The sequence below is a fragment of the Lacerta agilis genome, chromosome 6, assembly GCF_009819535.1.
Source record: "Lacerta agilis isolate rLacAgi1 chromosome 6, rLacAgi1.pri, whole genome shotgun sequence".
NCBI classification, from domain to species: Eukaryota; Metazoa; Chordata; class Lepidosauria; order Squamata; family Lacertidae; genus Lacerta; species Lacerta agilis.
The window spans coordinates 59,432,073-59,451,630 of NC_046317.1; the positions used below are offsets into that span (position 1 = coordinate 59,432,073).

At 41.2% G+C, this 19,558-nt stretch overlaps 1 protein-coding gene across 2 annotated transcripts in view; it reads left to right on the plus strand.

The window, feature by feature from the left end:
- The window catches only part of RAP1A (RAP1A, member of RAS oncogene family), an 89,415-nt gene that overhangs the window by 58,144 nt on the left and 11,713 nt on the right, over window positions 1–19,558 (plus strand). For both annotated transcript variants that reach the window (XM_033152945.1, XM_033152944.1), the window contains 4 exons: window positions 7,071–7,154; window positions 15,869–15,937; window positions 17,769–17,825; window positions 18,870–19,010. In XM_033152945.1, the coding sequence (XP_033008836.1) occupies window positions 7,098–7,154; window positions 15,869–15,937; window positions 17,769–17,825; window positions 18,870–19,010 (324 nt within the window). In that variant the 5' untranslated portion in view covers window positions 7,071–7,097. The remainder of the gene's footprint in view (window positions 1–7,070; window positions 7,155–15,868; window positions 15,938–17,768; window positions 17,826–18,869; window positions 19,011–19,558) is intronic.

The following is a 19,558-nucleotide window of genomic DNA, read 5'->3' on the forward strand; positions in this document are numbered from 1 at the left end:
ACATTCAAGTATTCTGCTGCTATTGGGTAAGGAGGGACACTGGATAAAGAGAAAGCTATGCTTTGCTACTCTCCCTGAAAAGTCCCACAGGCAAGGTCCTGAAAGGTTTCTCTGATATACATGATGGAAATATTTGGATGATGAGGCCTTAAATACTGAGCTTTGTCCCATAGATAAACCCTATGCTAATGTGGTCCAGCTAGACCTGGGAAGCATTTGCAGTTGGGTAGCCGGGACTCTCCGGAGAGTAAACAAGAGAAGGGGCAGCCAGCCTTGTGGGACTCAGAAAAACCTTCTAAAACCAGTGAGATGATGCTGTGGAGTGCCTTGGCTTGGCCTCTGGCAGTTCTGCCTGAATACTATGGATATGCTTGAGCATTCTGCACCTGCTCTTGTAATGATGTTTGTCATTCCTGCCAAAAAGCTTTATGGCAATTACCTAATTAAACTTCCCAACATCCCTATGAGGAAATGAGGCCGGGTGCTGGCATTTTACACATGGGGAGAATGAAGCTGAGAGCTGTGAATGCACAAGAAGTGCTCAACTCCCAAGTTTCTGGTTGGTTTAGTATGGTGTCCGTGTCATCTGCAGGAAACGTGGGGAGCTGCTTACGTAATACTGTGTGAAGGTCATATCTTCATAGCATGTTTCTTTCCCATTCCTCCTAAAATGAGAGGCTTGTACAACCAATAGTGCCTCTTAAATTTATTTATTTTTTTTAAAAAAACTTTACTTGAACTCCTATGCTGCATCATAATTGGCTTTTGAAATGCTCCCTGCTTTCAAGATCACTTTTGTGTTTTTTGTTTTTGGGGTGGCGCAACATGTTAGAGTGCGGGAGGCGGGGGACTTCTAACTAAGAAACACTCAAGGCGAAAACCTCTGGGTACACAGAACTAGTTTCAGACTTGTTTGGGCCCTGTCCTCCGCCTTGCCCTCTAGTTAGCCTTTGGCAATCTAATGTTTGGGAGCTCTTCTCATTCCTGTTTAGTAAATTGCTGTTGGCTCTTCTGATTTCTGCAGATGTGTTTTGTCACATAGCTTGCATTAAAACCCTTTATTAGTGAGCAAATGTGGCAGTTTGTTGAAAAGAAAAGAAAAATGGCTAGGCTAGTATAGCAGTAAAAGTCACCCAGAAATAGTAGCAGAATTCCTTTCAATAAATATCTGCTTGGGTATTTGTCTCATTTAAAAAACAAAAAAAGCAAGGATCAGACTGAATTAATAGATGCATGACGCAATTTCACCTTAGTATATTGCTGGTCTGGAGTGGGCCCTCCCCAATTTCCCGTCCCCCAATGCTATATCTTGTACACCAGAGTGTCAAACTAGACAGACAGCTATTCAGAAGATTCCTTTGCAACCCATTCTTTCAAGAAAAACCAATGTGGTCATTGTTCAGAACTTCAGCACTCTTTCCATAGCTGCCAGCCAGCAGAGTAATTGGCAGAACAGTTGACTCAAATGCCTGCACAAGAAGAGAATTGTTATCCTCCTCCTGACCTACTAACTAAATGACACACATACTAGAACACCAGTGAAACACTTGAGTGATTTCATTTGTGGCCATTATTAGTCTGCACACATCTATAGGAACAACCACAGCGAACTGTTACCAGGAATAGATTGGATTTGACCTCCTAGAATTTGGTAGCTGGATTGCCTAGCCCAGGCATCAAGCTTCTTCTTTGAAGAAACCCCACTATTGCAATAGCAGCCCATGGGTATAGATTAAGAAAACTAGGAGAAGAAAGCTATCCGCTGTCACAAATGTTTCTTGAGATCTTAGAGCAGCTGCTCTCACTTGAGGCCAGATTCACCTTCATCATGCATGCTTATTATGGGCTGCTTTGAAGACCACCTGGTGCTTGCTAGATACCATGTCTCTATAGTACTTGGTCCTACCTTTGCTGCTAGTTGGATTTTGGTTTTACATTCCTCTTAGAACTTTGATTTGTTGCTTAATTGCAGTGTATATTTATTAATAGAAGATGTTTTGATTGTCCTCATAATTGTATAACTATTTTGCTCAAAATTTATATACGTACCTTTTGATTAATGAATTATCTTAAAACATTGCTGTTTTTCTCATGTGAACTTCCCCAATTTTGTGAGCCACTTTGGGCATGATTTTCCATGGAAAAGCAGCATTAAAAAACCCTAAAGATTTGTGTTAACTTTCTCTGTAAGACTCATTTTCCTGCACCCAAGAAAGGCAGAAAGCGTGTAAAATATATATCTAACATGATAGTGAAGGTTGTTTTGAAAGGCTGTTTGTTTTTGACAAAAAAATACCTGTCTATTCTACCACAATTAATGGTGCAGTCATAGAGGGCGAATTTGCACATTTGATAGCTAGAGCTGAGTGGCTCTGAGCATGTGAGGAGCATATTCCCTTTGCAAAGGGGATGTGACTTTGTTTCTCCGGTGACTGGAAGTTGGTGTCTTCTGTCTGCTCTTCATCCAGTTTCCTTGCCTATGGAGGTTATGGTCCCACAAGATACCTTGGGAGAAAATGTAGGGTAAGATGGCAGGTAAATTGGTAGAGTGGATGTGCAGCCATACTAAGGAATTGCTGGTTTGTCTATATGGCATCTGGATTAGAGGAAGACTTGCCAGATTTACGTAGCAAAAATGAATTCTGAACTCTCCCTTTCTGAAATTCTTACCAGCCGAGCGCTTTGCGTTTCCCATTAGGTGTTGCTGGCAAGTCTCTGCTTCACATTGGGAGGCGGTAAGCAAGGTCAAGCCTGCTACCCAAGGCTTGTGCTGAGAGTAGGATCACTGTCCAAAACTGGGCAAATGTATTGCAGGGCTTTGTTGCAGACAGTGGCAGGTTCCGGGTGGTAGCTGGAAACATAAAAGTATGCGGTGCAATGCCCAGTGAAGCATCATTCACACCATTGTACCAACATATCCAGAAAGTGGACCTGTTGTATGGAGTATTCCAGATTTAGCTTAATGGTGGAAATCACTAAGGATTAATGAAGAGATACTCCTTTCCTTGAGTGCATAAAATTTCCAGACCTGGAGCACTACTGGAGTCAATACACTAGTGGTATTTAGGCATCCACTCTTATAAGCAGACAAAATGGTGTTGCACTTTTTGGCTTTGACATCTGGATGTCCAGCCCTAGTACTAATGGTGGTGGTGGTGTTGGGAGCTTTGAAGCAGGTAGCATCTTCGAGGTGTGTAGATTTAGAACCCTGCATAGTCAGGGAGCCTACACATGTAGAACAGTCTCCCCACTTAAGACCTTCCTCATTGAACATATGGAAGATGGTAGAGCCAGGCAATAGGCATGTGACTGTGGGGCACTGAGTACATTCCAGCTCTTCCCTTCATGCAGTTTCAACCAAATGCATCTTGCAATAATAGCTGGTTCAGATGTGCAGCCTTATATAGGGAAACTGTAGTAATCATTATTTTCTTGTTGGCTATAGAAACACACAGTGTAGTATTTGTCCCCTCCTCAAACAGAAATACCCATGCTTAGGTACCAGTGCTGAAAGGAAGGATGTCCTGTTGCTCCTGTAAAAAGCCTAAACAACTTGTCTTTTTGCTAACTGTGGTAATCACTGCTTTGTCTTGTACCATTGCTATTGGCTGCTGTTGCACATGGGCACACAGCTACCTCTGTCAGAACTTAATCAGAGCAGATTAGCACCACAACAGTCAAAAATGGTCTTGTGCGCATAACTATACACTTTTCTTACTTATATAGTCAACTAGATCATTTTCCTCCCATGTTGTACTTCTGAGGATGACAGCAAGAGTAAGAGTTATGGTTGGGGAAACTCATAAATCTAATGGCAAAGTTGGATTGTGATTTCTCCAAAAGAATTAGGCTGCTCTGATCCCATAGCTTTTGCTTTTCTGAATCCTTACTTGGGAGCAGGGCTATCTTGAAGAGGACTGGAAAAAAAGAATGAGAAAGTGATGTCATGGCTTGGCTGGGTTCAGTTGTTGGGGCAGCGAAGGCTGGTTTATAATGTAAACACTGCTAAAATGTTTATCGTTCGTTTTGTCATTTTCCTTATTTGTCGAGTAATCTTGAAGAGAATGAAAGGTTTTCTGGTGCAGCTTAGTGACTGGAGAGATTTCCATAAAAAGGCACAGACATTGCTTTGAGGAGCAGAAAGGTTTCTCAGTTGGCAATGGCAAGTCAGGCCTGACCTTTTACAGGGAGAAAAATATTGACCTAAATCATTCCCTATCGGGGATGAGAAAGCAATCTCATTCTCCTGCAACTTGCCACTATAATTTTCTTGCTTAATTGTACATACTTCTGTGCGGCTGAGTGTGAAAAGATAAATTGCATAAGCAAGTATTAATGTGTTTAGTGGAATTTTAAGGAGGGTCTTGTTTGCCAGAGTTCATATATGCATCTAGCTGCCTTATTTGTCACTGTTACAAAGTTTAACCCACCAGAATTGAGTTTGATAATATTTGACATCATCTAAGAGGGGAAAGATAATTTTTGCATTAGTTCTCTGTGTGGCTTAATGAAGCTCCAGAATATCAGAGGGCAGAGCAGGTTTCTTAGTTTAGTTCCTTTCACAGCCTCTGTGCCTTTGTACTGCCCATTTCTCTCCCAAGCTCAGATATTTATTTACTTATAGAATCATAGAATTGTAGAGTTGGAAGGGACACCAAGGGTCATCTAGTCGAACCCCCTGCAATGCAGGAATCTCAACGAAAGCATCTCAACAGATGCCCACCACCTCTCATGGGAGTCTGTTCCACTGTTGAACAGCTCTTACCGCCAGAAAGTTATTTCCAGTTTTGAGCTGGAATCTCCTTTCTTGAACTTGACTCCATTGGAACAAGTCCTACCCTCCAGAGCAGGAGAAAACAAGCTTGCTCCATCTTCCATGTGACAGCCCTTTAGATATTTGAAGATGGCTATCATATCACACATCTTCTGTGAACCACACTGAGATCTTGTGATGAAGTGTGGTATATAAATCTAATAAATAATAATAACAATCTTCCTCCAAAGGAACCAGGAAAAACATATAAACACTAATAACAATACAATTAAAACTTCGGGGGAGGGGAACAGTTAAAAGCTTCTAATCAATAGAAAATATCTTTAAATTCAGTCTCATTAAATTGGTTTTGGCCAAATCCTGGTATCAGCAATTTGTAACTTGTTCATCCACCTGTACTTGCTTGGCCTTTCCTTTCCTTTTCCCTTCCCTGACAGAGACAGCAGGTAGGTCTACCTCCAGCACTGACCTCCACACACTAGGAACCGGGGTGGGGACCCCCTTGCACATTGTGTTGCTTGGCAGAAAACTTTGCCACAGCAGCCAGATAAAATGAGGATGCTGGACATGGAGGGAATTGTTCCATCACACTCACCGTGGCATTGCGCACTTGGTAGGACCACAATTGAACGCATAATTGATCTCAGAAATAGATGAGATTTTTCATATGAATGAAGTATGAAAGTTGCTTAATTTTGTCAAGTCCAGTTCTTAATTGAGCTGGAGAATGTGTGCTTCACCCATCACTAGTTGTTCAGCCTGTTTTCCTTTATTCAATGAAGTTTTGAAATAGTTTTGCCACTAAGGCATAGTTTATAAAATAGTAATAATAATATTTAAAAACTGGAAAACTTACTTTCTACCATATATATCAAACTGCTCCTTTCAGGGTGCTCCAGATTACATACATACGGTACATACATACATGCATGCATACTCTCCCTCCCTCCCTCTCCCTCTCCCTCTCTCTCTCTCCTCCCCCACCCCTTTCATTAAATGTGGCACAGTGGACCACAAGTGGGAGGCATTACCGGTATATTTTTATAAGATTTTTACTCCATTTTTTCCTCCTTCATTGCTTTGACTTTGTCCCGTTTGATTGTTATAAACCAGCTGTATGTTCATAAACCAGCTGTATGGGCGGAAACCTCGGTTATTTTATGTCTGTTGTATAAGCCTGCTACATGTTTTTAGTTACACAAAAAGTAATAAAATACTTGGAACAAGGAATTAAGTATTATGCTTAAGCAAGTTGATAAAACTGCCAAAGGCTTGTGAACTTAGCTTTTCAAAGTGATTAGGCAAAGAATTGTAGAATATACAGGCAATCCTTTATCAGATTCTCTGCTTCTGAAGTCTCTTTTTACTATGTTTATTTAATATTTACTATCGTTGTAATATTTGCTCATAAAATAACATCTTTCAAAGAGAACATCTCAACTAAAACAACAGTATTACTGGAGGGTGGTGTTGGTGGTTTTTTGTTTTTTTGTATTGCCATACAATATTTACTATGCTTGGAAACTGCAACACATTTTTCAGTCATTCTGCTGTGGTTTGATGATTTGTTTGCTTTTAAAATGAGTTTTGTTTTGTTAATGCCTCCGTCTGTTCTTGAGGGGCAAGATAAAGATCTATGATGTTCTTAGAGAAGCCAGGGTTTGACCCATTTGGCTCCCAACACCAACAGCTTAGAGTTTAAAACCTGTGAGTGTTCATACTGCTTGCTTTCTACACATCTACAGATTCGCAGTTGTAGTCATGAGTTGCTTCTGGTGAAAGTTCGTGTGGTAGAAGCCACTCCTCCTATTAGTTCTCATTGCATCAAGAAAGCTCAGAGAACAAAAGGCTACCTCACTCTTTGTACCTGGTGGAGAACCTTCCTTTAGGCCTCTCACATCTACAAAGCCTTGCAGAAGGTAAAAAGCTGTCCTTGCCAACCCCCCAACCCCAGCAATTCAGACACAGGTAGCCAGAGCCCTCCACCCATATTGAATCTTCTATGTCAGTTAGGAAACATAGGTGAGAGATGGCAGTGGGGCAACCATAAGTAATAAAGGCAGGCTACCAGGTCCAGTCCAGACTTGTGGACCCTAGAATCTCATTGAGTCTCTTAGGAGTTATCAAGTTTGGCAGAAGGAATAGCCACATCACACTTGTCTATCATTAGCCACTATATACCTCTGTTAACAGGCCTGAATGTGAAGATTCAGAAGCAATTTGGTTCATTACTATCCCTTGTGCATTATTTCACATGACGACCATAACTCCATTACTTCTTTTCTTTTCTTTTCAGACTGTCAGTATTTGAATAGACCACATCATGCGTGAGTACAAGCTAGTGGTCCTTGGCTCAGGTGGCGTTGGGAAGTCTGCTTTGGTGAGTTGAGTCTTGATTTTTTTTTAATCATCATGACCATAATCATACAAATCATATTGTAAAAAAGCAGTCTTGAAATGCTCGACCCTGGGTGTTAATGCCATAATTAATAATTTGCATTCAACGTACAAAGCAAAGAAATCAATGACTTTTAGTAGGTGTAAGTGTAGGAGGAAAAAGCTGGCCTGAGCTTTTGATGTTGGGGAATTCTAGAGTTAAGGGTGGCAGTGACTGGGAGGGTTTTTTGAATTCTGCAGCCAGAAATGCCTGCAATCTGTGATTAGACTATTTAGGTGAGGGATTGCCAACGTCCGTTTACTAGGTGGCTACTTTATTCTATAAAGTGCTATGGGGAACTAAAACGTTTGTTGTTCTGTACAAGCTGATACCCTCATGAGATTGCCTCTGTAAATATTTTGTGTTGTCTAGCAGCAATGACATCTAAATTACGATGTACATATGTTCAGATATAGCATTACAAACGCATATAGATGTAGATAACGCATATAGCATCCAAGGGATATCTACAGTGCCTTGAAAGTTTAGATTTTACTTCTTTTCCTTGTAAGTGAAATTTTATACAAACCTCTCAGCAGGCCTTGATTAAAATCAGGGAGGGGCATCAGGACCAAATAAAATTGGGCTGTGGCTTGCAACTGGCCCAGAGGAAACCTGTTGGCTATCCCTAGTTTAGGTCAATTTGTCTATGTCTGCATTTTTTGTAAAATATGCACTTTTTGCTATATGTTACTCCAAGTAACGTATAGTGTTGGGCTTTGTAAAACACTCACCTTGGGAATAGGGATGGGCCTTGATTATATGCCACAAAAAAGGATTAGGACTTCTACCAAGAGCTTGTTCAACAACTGGCCATGTTGCTCAGGCTCCTTTTTATTACACAACATAGTGGAAAAACAGATTATGATTACGTGCTGATCTCTAGGATTCTGGAGAGGTTATGAGTTTCGCTTGGAATACACATTTTTTTAATTATTATTTTTTTAGCTTTGTCACAGCCCTGTAGCTTTCTAGACTTTGCAACTTGTGCTCTGGCTAACTGTGTCTGAATTGCTGGAGCTGAACTATTGTAGAAAGTTTAAAAATACCACATTTTTAGATGCTGGTAAACATCGCTGGCTATTTTAAATTAGACGCCTTCAAATTACTGTTCCTCCGTGTTTGCTCTTCTCCTGTTTTTAAGCAGCCTTAAATAAAGTGAGACGTGTGGGGAGCTGGGCTTCAGAGAGGCAATGAATTACATGTGGTGTAGGTTCTTGTAGCATTCTGCGGCTGATGGTTTGCCATTCTCTGTGACATTGAAATAGACATGCAGACTAAAAACTGCCATGGCAGGATGGGGACACCATTTTTAGTGGTTGCCCGCGATATGCTTTAAAATAATAAAACCAGAATGAGAGAAGAACTTACACCTAATGAGCACATATGTCTTTCCCACAAAGGGCTTTTGCCGTGGTGACAAAGCAAGTGAGCAAAGCCAATTTGGCCACTTACTAGCTGTGGACTTCCTGGGTGGCTCTGGAGCAAAATGTTTTCCTTCGCTATTTTTTTTGGGGGGGGGGGGTAATAGTGAGATGATGGACAGAAATACTTAAAATTGTACAACACCTTCATCTGTACTCTTAACAGCAAAATTCAAACTGTAAAGCAATAGGAATAAAGGTCTTTGATAATCTTTGGAATGCTGCAGCACTCCTGGCTAACTGAGTTGGTGGGACGTTGTGTCTTCACATTACTCTTGGTCAAGCATTTCATGCAGAATCCATAGACAACAAATAATAGAAATTCAAGGTGCTCCTGGAAAGTTCTGACAGGAATGTGGAACTGTGGTTGCGTACTTAGAAAAAGGAGTTTGATTTATTGCACTTCCTATATGGGATAGCAAATGTAGTAAACCAAAAGTCCATTCCTGAGTTGGCAACCGCAGTTTGAAACCCACATTCCCGTCTGTGCACTTTCCAAAACATAAAATGAGTATGATTCAATTTGAAAGTGTCTTTTGAATAAATAATAAGCTCCTCTGAATTAAATCCCTCTTCATCTGATGTCTGAAGTGCTTCTCCTCAGTTGTCACATGTGTGCCTGTCAAATATAATCTTACACAAGACACCTACTATGAAAAGGTCATCACAATAGAAAAATCAAGTTACAGAACTTGTGTGTGTATGTGTATATATATAGGCATACGTGCTAAACATATAGGGGGAGTCTAAACAAAACAGTGCAAAGTGTAGCATTAAGTCTATCACATTTCTGTGCACCAGCCTGCCTCTAAAGTATTTTCTGAAAGATGGTCTCTTTCAGCACCAGTGTATCTTGACTTTCACTAACTGGTTTATGAGCATTAAAAATGACAATGCCTGATGGTAATCATTTATTTACTAATTTAGAGAGATAGGAGGTTATCCTAAACAGAAGAAGGGTATAGTTGTTAGTTGATGTATAAGGTGTATAAGGTGAATACATGAGAATGATTGGTAATGGTGTTCTTTGTGAGGACAGAGCTGAAACCAGGGTTTGTTACAGGGCGTTGCCCCTGGGTGGTCAGTTGATGCTGGTGAGTGGCTAGTTTAGATTGAGTAGGGGTTGTTGGTAAGGAAATACAGATGTACCGTCCAAGTCCTATAATATGATTTGATTTGCCCAAATGGGCTGCCATCCATTGATAGGTTGGAATGCTTTTATCTGGCAACTGGATAGCTCTGTTGGTAGAGCACGAGACTGTCAATCTCAGGGTCATGGGTTGTGCCTGTCCTGCAATAGTTGGATTTTGCTGAAATCTGTTTTGGCAATGTTGGAATAAGACCTAATAATGCTAGCCATAACATCAGGGGCTCATTCACAATTGCATATTCCAATACAATATAAGCTTTCGCCAGCCAACAATATCTTCTTCCTGTTGGGATGAGTAATTATTGGATATAGAAATAAGAAATCATTATGACTGTCTCCAACTGAACTGAGGGCAGTGGAGGTTAAGGCAGTCAGGACTAAGAACCAGTTAAATGAGGTGAAGGTTGCTATGACAACAGCTTACCTGGTAGGAAGGTATTGGGAAACTAATAATTGACAACAGCTTATGTTTGTGTAGTTGTCAATTCGTAAAGGATTTTGGTTTCTCTCAGTCTCTCATATCTCCAAATGTTCAGTTCCCCTCATTTCCACATTAGTCTGCAATTAAAATGAAAGTCTTCATGAAAATTCATCAGCATTTTTGTGTGAATTTCTCCTCATATGCCAATTTTCTATGCAATTTTGCCTAATATATATATTTTTGCAAAGCAATTTCCCCAAATATAATGCATTTTTGTAAATTTTCACTAATATATGCATTTTAATGCACACTTTGCCCCATTGCATGCATTTTTGTACACATTACTTTGCTGAACAATTACACTACAAAATTTGGAAAGGTGCAATTTTTTTTTTAAAGGCTGTGTTTTGGTCTGCGGACCGAACTGAATTTCTTCCCTATCTGTACAATGCAAATGTGTTGGCCAGGACAAGGCATATGCTTATGGTGTTCCATGTTCACTGTTTCCACTGCTGTGGCAAAGCACTGTGCACTCAAGTTGAGTATTTTGCCTAAGAACTTACTTAATCACAGGTGCTCTGCCTTAAAGCTGCAGTTGATTATTTACCTGCAAGTTTTTGTTCCTTATGGTTGTGTCATTCACCATAGCTGACAAGTGCCCTTGGTTTTTCTGCAGCCAAGGTTGGAATCCTGCGCTGTGATACCAAGCTTCTTAATGACAAGCTGACTTGATAGTTGCTTTGATTAGTATGCTGAATAAGGACATCCTTTATTAGTGGTAGGTTTTGCTTAATCTTCAGGGGAAACAGAATGTTTTGCTGAGCAAAGCTTTACATATCTTGTCATTTATTTTAATTCAGGAAGACATTCTGTGCACATTCCAGTAGCCAGGTTGGTCTGTTGCAGCTAACCCACAAATAATCCTTTAGAAGCCTAATGTTTATTATAGCATAAGCTTCCATGGACCAGGGACCACTTGGTCAGATGCTTAAAGTGTTATTCTCAGTTGGCAGGTACATATGCACATAGACATGGAGAGAAAATGTAAATGGTCTGGTGAGTGGGAAATGCAGAGCAATGCAAAACACAGTGCCATTAAATATTAAATAGTCTAACCATTCACAACACCAGTAGCTGATAATCTCATCACCAATGTTAAGATGCTTGTTTTATTAACACTTGTCTATGCCAGAGATGACAAGAATGAACTTCTCAACATTTTGCAATTCAGCATTTTCATTCTGAAGTAGTAGATCGGCCGGCGCCCCTTCCGACCGGCACCGGAGCCGCGCCACGTTTTAAGGCTGCAGCGAGCGAACAGCAGCGCTGCTGTTCGCCCGCTGCAGCTTTAAAACGCGTCGCGGCTCCGGTGCCGGTCGGAAGGGGTGCCAGCCGATCGCGCCCGCCCACCCAAGATGGCGGGCGCGATCGGCCGGCGCCCCTTCCGACCGGCACAGGAGCCACGCCGCGTCGCGTTTTAAGGCTGCAGCGGGCGAACAGCAGCGCTGCTGTTCGCTCGCTGCAGCGTTAAAACGTGGCGCAGCGCGGTCCGGTGCCGGCTTACAGTGGTACTGCGCAAGACGAATTCGTCTGGCGAAGCATGGCCATAGACGAATTCGTCTCGCGAGTCAACTAAAAACTCACAAACCCTTTCGCTTTGCGAGTTTTTCGTTGTGCGAGGCATTCGTCTTGCGGGGTACCACTGTAATCATATATTATGTCCTTGTTCACACCTTCATTTCCCTTTTTTGTTTCCCTCTGCCAATTTTTAAAAATTGCAAGCTCCTTGAGGTGGGAGACCAGTGTTTCTTCCGCTCTGTAAATCAACATTCATGCTGATGGTGCTGTATAAATAACAAATTCCTGCTTCCAGATGCTTATGCTACAATAAGCTAATGTTTAAAGTACTTCGGGGCTCTTTGTATTTTCTCATATGCATTTTTATTTTGCCTTAGTATCTGAAAGACCTGATGTGATTGATAAATTACTTGTTTGCTCCTAAAGGGCATGTGAAATACAGAATGTTCTGAGCTGTTAAATAATGTACTCTTATTTAGCAGACTGAGGGAGGGCTGTCTTTGTACATATAGCCTGGCAGCTTCCTGAGTTTAAAACGTAAGTGAGATCTCTGTGGCTTTTTAACCATTTGCAAATGAGAATAGAATCTGTAGGTCTCTTTTGAAATATTTTGTTAAAAAATGAGAAATGAATATAAGAAACAAGAATAATGAAATCTGTGTTGCGTTGTCAATAAAAGACTTTAGGGTTTTCTGCGGATTGACTTTTGCTCTGATTGAGCTTTAAAGCGGGTTTTTGCAGAGAAAGCTGCAGAGCAAAAAAAGGGGCGCTCATACATGGAGCATTAAAGAGTAAACTTTGCCTAGAAAGAGCGGAATAAAGGTAAGTTTGGATAAGCCCTTAGATTATAGGCTTTAGGCAAAGCTATCAGGTCTCCATACCATATTTTGGTCTAATCATCACCCTCCTAACCTCCTTTGCAGTTCGAAAGGTTTGGGATCAATAATACCATCCTGGGGTAGGCCTACCTTTATATATGGACTTTCCATTGCGTTGTGCATTAGTAGATGCCTTGATCTTTTTTTTCTATAAGGCAGCGTGTAGGTTGTGCCAGGCTGAAAGAATGACTTTTGAATGGTGCCTCCCTTTCTCCATTGAACATGAAAGCTAGAAAATTGTTTTCTCCCTTGTTAAGAAATCATTGGAGCATTCAGCACTCCCCCACCCCCCAAATACAATGATGCCTTTTGCAGATAACTGGCCTTTCAAAATCTGAAACCACTTATTAGGAGCTATAGTGCTTGTGTTTCTTGTCATCATGAGAAAAATCCCAGCTTTGACCCTGAACAAAACAGGCTGTTGTTTAAAGGCTGTTTGTGATTTCTAAGAGCCAGTAGCTGGAAAAGACATTTGCACGAGTCACTGCAGAAAAGGCGGCTGTTATATTTTTTAAAGGGAACTCCTTGATACCTGCACGTGCACGTGTATACACTGCAAAAAATTGATCACATTCCACAGAAGGGCAGAATATTCTTGAGAGCTAATAAAGCCAGTAGTCAAAAATGGTCTTGGGAAACCTTTGTTGAGACCCTGTGTGCGCATGCTGTTCTTGGGCAAATCTGCGAAGCAGTGCTGTTAATGGCTTACCTCCTAGTGGACTTCCTGGGGAAAAAAATGAGGGATTGTTACAATAAAACACTTTTTTTGCAAAAGGACAATGCAATCTACGTCATTGGTCTTGTAGGTATTAGTTGGTTTAGAACAGGGGTAGGCAACCTAAAGCCTGTGGGCCAGATGCGGCCCAATTGCCTTCTAAATCCGGCCCGCAGACAGTCTGGGAATCATCATGTTTTTACATGAGTAGAATGTGTCCTTTTATTTAAAACTAGCCGACCCGGCCACGCTGATTTGGTGAAATGGAAAAGAAAGTATAGTATAAAAGAGAAAGTGTATAGTTTCGAATACCTTATTTTGCTGAAGTGTAGGATTTCTGCTGTCCGTTGTGGTATTCCATTTTTGTCTTTGTGCGTACAACTTCTTATTACTGTTATTCCAGTTTTGAGGTGTTTTGTTACGATTGTCTTTATGGGTTGTTTTTACGTTTTTGATGTGTCTCTAGAGCTGGGCGAGGTGAGGGAATAAATGCCGGACGGGGCTTTGCTGGTCCGCGTGGCTCGGCTCTGTACAGGCAGTGGAGCCGCCGTTGGAAACTCGCCGCCTTTAGAGCTGGGCGAGGTGACGCCGCAAATGGCGGACGGGGCTTTGCCAATCCGCGTGTCTTGGCTTTGTACAGGTGGTGGAAGTGGTGTTGGAAACTCGCTGCGTGTGGAGCTGGGTGAAGTGAGGCCACAAATGCTGGACGCGGCTTTGCTGCCCAGCCTGGCTATGTGTAGCAGAAGGCAACAGCAACGTTTCCAGGCAATCTGCCTTTCCATTGGATGGTGGCAGTGACGTCCGAAGAAGAGGAGGAGGGGGTAGGGACAGTTGTACTGTGCTGTAGCTTCTAACGTCCAGTGGAGGGCGCTAATTTTTTTTTGCCTATTAAAAATGTGGTATCTTTATGTATGATCACTCCCATATGGCCATAGAACGTTGTGTCCAAATTTCAGCAAAATCGGTCAAGCAGTTACGGAGCAAGGCGATCGCAAACAAACACCCAACTTGAACTATATATATATATATATACATATACATACATACATATATATATATATATATATATATATATATATATATATATATATGCGCATCTCTGGGTTATTTGTGGGGCATAGGAATTTGTTCATCCCCCCCCAAAAAAAATATAGTCCAGCCCACCACTTCATCTGAGGGACGGTGGGCCAGCCCACGGCTGAAAAAGGTTGCTGACCCCTGGTTTAGAGCCTCATCCTCCACCCTGACGGTGCTACAAGTGTTTAAATATAAATAAACAGGTTGTGAATCTGAAGCACAGAAATTGTTACCCATGTTCAGTCATGTAACTGGGTTTTAGTTTAGAACCAAGTTCATATAGCCTGGTTCACATGTAACAATCAGGTCCTGGTTTGTAAGCCTTTTGGGATGAGCTGCTGGTGGGCCACTGAAATGCAGGCAGCAACTTGTCAGCGAAGAACCTTCTGGCCAGGACAGGCAGGAATATAAGAGAGCTAGCTATTCCAGTTGAGCAACAAGGTCTTCCTAAATTCTGTCATGCTCCTGCAATGTGTCGTTGCCCTTCGGCCTTAACTTCTGGTTTGCTTTTCAGTCCTGTCTTCTGGTTTGTCCGTCCGGATGTTACTGCCCTTTGGAGACTTCCCAAGACTTTACTAGTGTCACTGGGGTGTCTGCATAAAATTGGGGATCCTTACCTAAGTTAGGGTCAGTTGTAAGCAATTAAGTAAGGCTACCTACCAAGGCCAGCCAAGGGGAGTCTTTTTCTTCAGTAGGTGGCTTCCTGGTGAAATTGACCTGTTACATGTACTTGCCTCTTTCAGTGTTCTTCCAGTAGGTTTGGGGAGCAGAATATACACTTTCTGCTCCCTTTTGCTGCAACCCTGTTTCATTTAAATATTTTCTATGTGCACATACTCACTTTAATGCAAAGCTTTTAAAAAAATAGCATCCCATGTGAGTTTCTGTGGTGTTTTATATTACTGCATATGCTCAGTGCAAGAGGAATAGTGGTGGACTGTAGCAGTTATCCATGAGTGAGACAAATGACAAAAAACCCCAGGCAGCAGGTCAGGGTTGTGTGGTACTTCACAGTTTAGCACTACCATGTAAACTGTGGTAAATAATGCAGATTGCCCCAGCCTATAGAAAGTTAGCATAATTAAGCTTTTTCTTTAAACCAGTCTCATAAGTAGCTGGAGAAGAGACATTTTCACCCTGAAATCTGCATAAATTTGTTGAAATGGGGTTTGAGTATCACTTATGGATTAAGCACTTGAAGAAGACTTACACCTTTTAAACCTGTACTTTTACCTGCATTGATTTTCCTGTTTCACTAACTAGGCATCAGCTTGAGAATAAGATAGGGAGAACCAAGCGAAATGTCTGTGCTTTGCAAATGCTTTACCCGATTAGCCCGTTGAATAACTTCAGTTGGAGGCAGCTGGCTGACGCTCTCTGTGTGTTCTTTTCCCTTTCTTGTTTTTCTTTCCAGACTGTACAGTTTGTTCAGGGAATTTTTGTTGAAAAATATGACCCCACAATAGAAGACTCGTACAGAAAGGTAAAGTATGAAGCTGTGGTTTTCTCCACCCACTCTCAGATCAGTAACTTTTAAGATTCCCCTTGCCCAGTTTTTCCCGCCCTTGGTGTAGAATTCATGGTCTCCTCCCACAACACGATCAGTCTATTATTAGGATCATATCCCTAATAGTGTGTTGCTAATTCTTCCCAAGAGAATAATTACATGATTGTCTATCCCAGGGCCCTCCAGATGTTGTTGGACTCCAGTTGACATCAGCCCACGGCAGCATGGCCAACAAAAGCTGTAGTCCAACAGCATATGAAGGACCACAGACTCTCTACCCCTGGTTTATCTTGGGCTTGTTTTGTCTTTGATATAGAGAGGACCACATCTGGATGTGGACTGTGGCATGGTAAATGGGGGCAGCCTATGTCATTTTCCTACCAAGAATTACTCCAGAAACTGCTGGTTTCCCCCAAAGTTGGTACCTTCGGGGTCAAATGGTTTCTATGGTGGCTGTGGGTTGGGAAAGCAGCATGGGAAAGATGAATCTTCCCCTGCTCTCTGAATGCTACACTCCCAATTCAGAGAGGGCCTCCCTGTGGTTGCATTTCCTTTGCCATGCGGCCTTATTTCACAATGTCAAACTAAGTGTAAGTCAATTTTAAGCTACTTGCTGTTAAAAAAGCAGCATACTAAGTTTAATAAATAATAACGAAGTATTTTAAATCAGCGTTTGCAACTCCTTGGCATTTGTGGATTTTATAAGTTTTGGAGAAAAGCCCCAAGTTTTTTGCTTAATTCCATTAAAAAAACAAGAAGAACAACAGCGTTCAACTCAACTCTTCACTCCCATTTCATAACAGGATATAAATCAGAAGCCAAACGTTTTGGACAGCCCTATGAAGTAGTGTTTTAATTGTTACTTTATTGTTGTTGCACTGCAGTTTCATTGTGGATACTTTTAACTTAACCATAATATTTGCATGCAAAAGATTCCAGGTTCAAGCGCCTCTTGTACAGATGGAAAATACTCTTGTTTAAAGCTTTTTTTGGAAGGCCCTGCCAGTCACAATAGATAAACTGAGCTAGGTGAAGCAAAGGCAGCTTCCTGTGTTCCTAGATTACAAGCACACCTACACAAATATTTCCTTGATCATATTACATGTCAGTGTTGTTCTATTAAAAATTAAATACATGCTTGACATCCATTTAGGTATTATAGTTCAGCAGCAGAGCACATATAGAAGGTCACAGTTTCACTCTCGGGCATCTCCAGATAGATAGGGTTAGGAAATATTTCTGCCTGAAATCTTGAAGAGCCTCTGACAGTCATATGCAATACCGAGTTCAGTGGACCAGTGGTCTAACTCAGTAGCTTCCTGCATTCCTAATGGCAGACAATGGATACTGGCAGGCAGCACTTGGAGACTGCTAGTGAAAGAACTGCTTGCTCTTTGGGTATTTTATCTCCTGCCTGCCACGTTCCATCCTTTTGAATGCAACCCCATGTATACACTCAGAGAGCAGTGGAAAAGCTCACTGTAAGGCTTGTTCACATGTACACTATACACAAGTACAAGCTGTCTGCACACATGTACAAGTGTTCATGTGTACACTCTTGTTGGTTTTTCTAAATCCTGCTGATTTACACAGCTCAACAGTTTTGTACACAACACTTGCATAAATTCATGGACTGTAACTTGTGCATAACAGTGCAGCTTAACTGCTTGTGTACACAGGTGGTGTACTAGTTGTTTGTAATGCTTAAATGCCCCTATTGCCAGGAGGTTATGAGCAAGCATTAATTGAGTCTCTTCCTCCTGCCCCTTAAGGCTATAATGGTATCTGTCCTTTATTTGTCTTTCAGCAAGTGGAAGTAGACTGTCAACAATGTATGCTTGAAATCCTCGATACAGCAGGGACAGTAAGTGAGATCTATCCTGAAATCTGAAATGCTTAATATTTGAAGGGAACGCTAAGAGTGACGCAAGATATGGCTTTTAAGATTCTTGCTTATGTTATGTGGCTATAAATAAACCAGCATTTCTTGCCTTTTCTATTATTCCAAGTAGCTCCTTGCACAGTTTATTGGGAACAAACTGAAACATTGTCTTGAAAGTTTTTCATTAGAACTTCATAAAATTAAAAAAAAAATAAATTCAGATTTGCGGCACTTTGAAGTTCTAACGAAAAATCCTCTTGTTGAACTTCTCTATTGTTGAAAACAACAACAAATTAAAACATTGCGGCAATTAAAGCTGACAGATAAAGTGTGCACGCTGCTAAACAACTTGTAAAACACATGTACCGATACAATTGCTGCCTTTAAGAGAGACTGCCTATCTGCCTGGCTTTCTTGGGTCGTCCATCCTTTCAAACTTATAGTGGTTCTTGGTGTTCTGAAAATATTTCCTGAAATCCTTCTGAATCTAAAGACTGCTTTACATCTTACGATAGAAGTGTGTTTTATTTATCACTGTGCAATTAGGATTATCCTCCGCAGCCTACAATATACGACCTGGCTATATAGTTTTTTCATCCTGAGTGCACTACGTTGGCTCAGGCTGCTGATGCATGTTTCAAGTGAGCTCTGGGTGTATGAGAGAGAGAGAGAGATGGCAGGAAAGGTGAGAGGGGAGGGGTATGTGTTAAAATACATAGGTGCCTTTCGCAGTAGAAGCAGATACACCCTTTGGTTGTAAGGTGTGAAGCCGCCCTAAGCACCGCAAAGGCCTTGTTTTAAATTTCTAACATTGAAAGAAGGATATTTGAGAAAGCCGGTTCCTTTAAAATTAAATTTATTTTTCCCCCACTGGATTTCTGCAAGAGCAAAGACTGGAAATTTCCAGTTGCCTATGACCTTTTTATCCCTGTTTAAACTTGAACTGCTTAATGTGTGTATGTTAAACAGCTAATTAAACTAAACAGCTAATTCATTTTTTTAAAAAATAATAATATTTGATTACAGGAGCAATTTACAGCAATGAGGGATCTCTATATGAAGAACGGCCAGGGGTTTGCACTAGTATATTCTATTACAGCACAGTCCACGTTCAATGACTTGCAGGACCTGAGGGAGCAGATCTTACGGGTCAAGGACACAGAAGACGTGAGTAAATGGGTTATTGCTTTGAGAACCATTGGAATCTCCCACCACCACCACCACCACCTAAACAAGCCAGCATCTGTTTTTGGCACAGTTAATAAGATGACTGAAGAACACTGTTCTAGAATGTTTTGTATGATATCATAAATTTCTCTATTTAGATATTTTGGAGACTATTCATATGGACATTACTGGACGGTTAGTCAGAAATGCTCAGTATCCCAAACTGGGGTTGAACTCTGGAAAAGTTCAAGTCCCATAAGAAGTGGATATTTAGTAGAATACGCCAGTGTACAAGCCCAATTCCTCCCGCTCAACCTTTTGTCACTGAAATGGTTACATATGGTGCCAGGTTTTTGGAAGGCTCAGTAACTCCCATTATGACTTGCTGTTTAAAATGGGTTTTGTGGCTCTTTGGTAGAGATTTTGTTTCTGGCTGCCATCAGGTGGAAAAACACAGTTTTCTAGTTGTGTGATAATCTGGCTAATCAAAATAGCTGTGCTCAAAAGTCCATACTGTTTTTTCCCCCAAAGAAAATATTACAAACTTA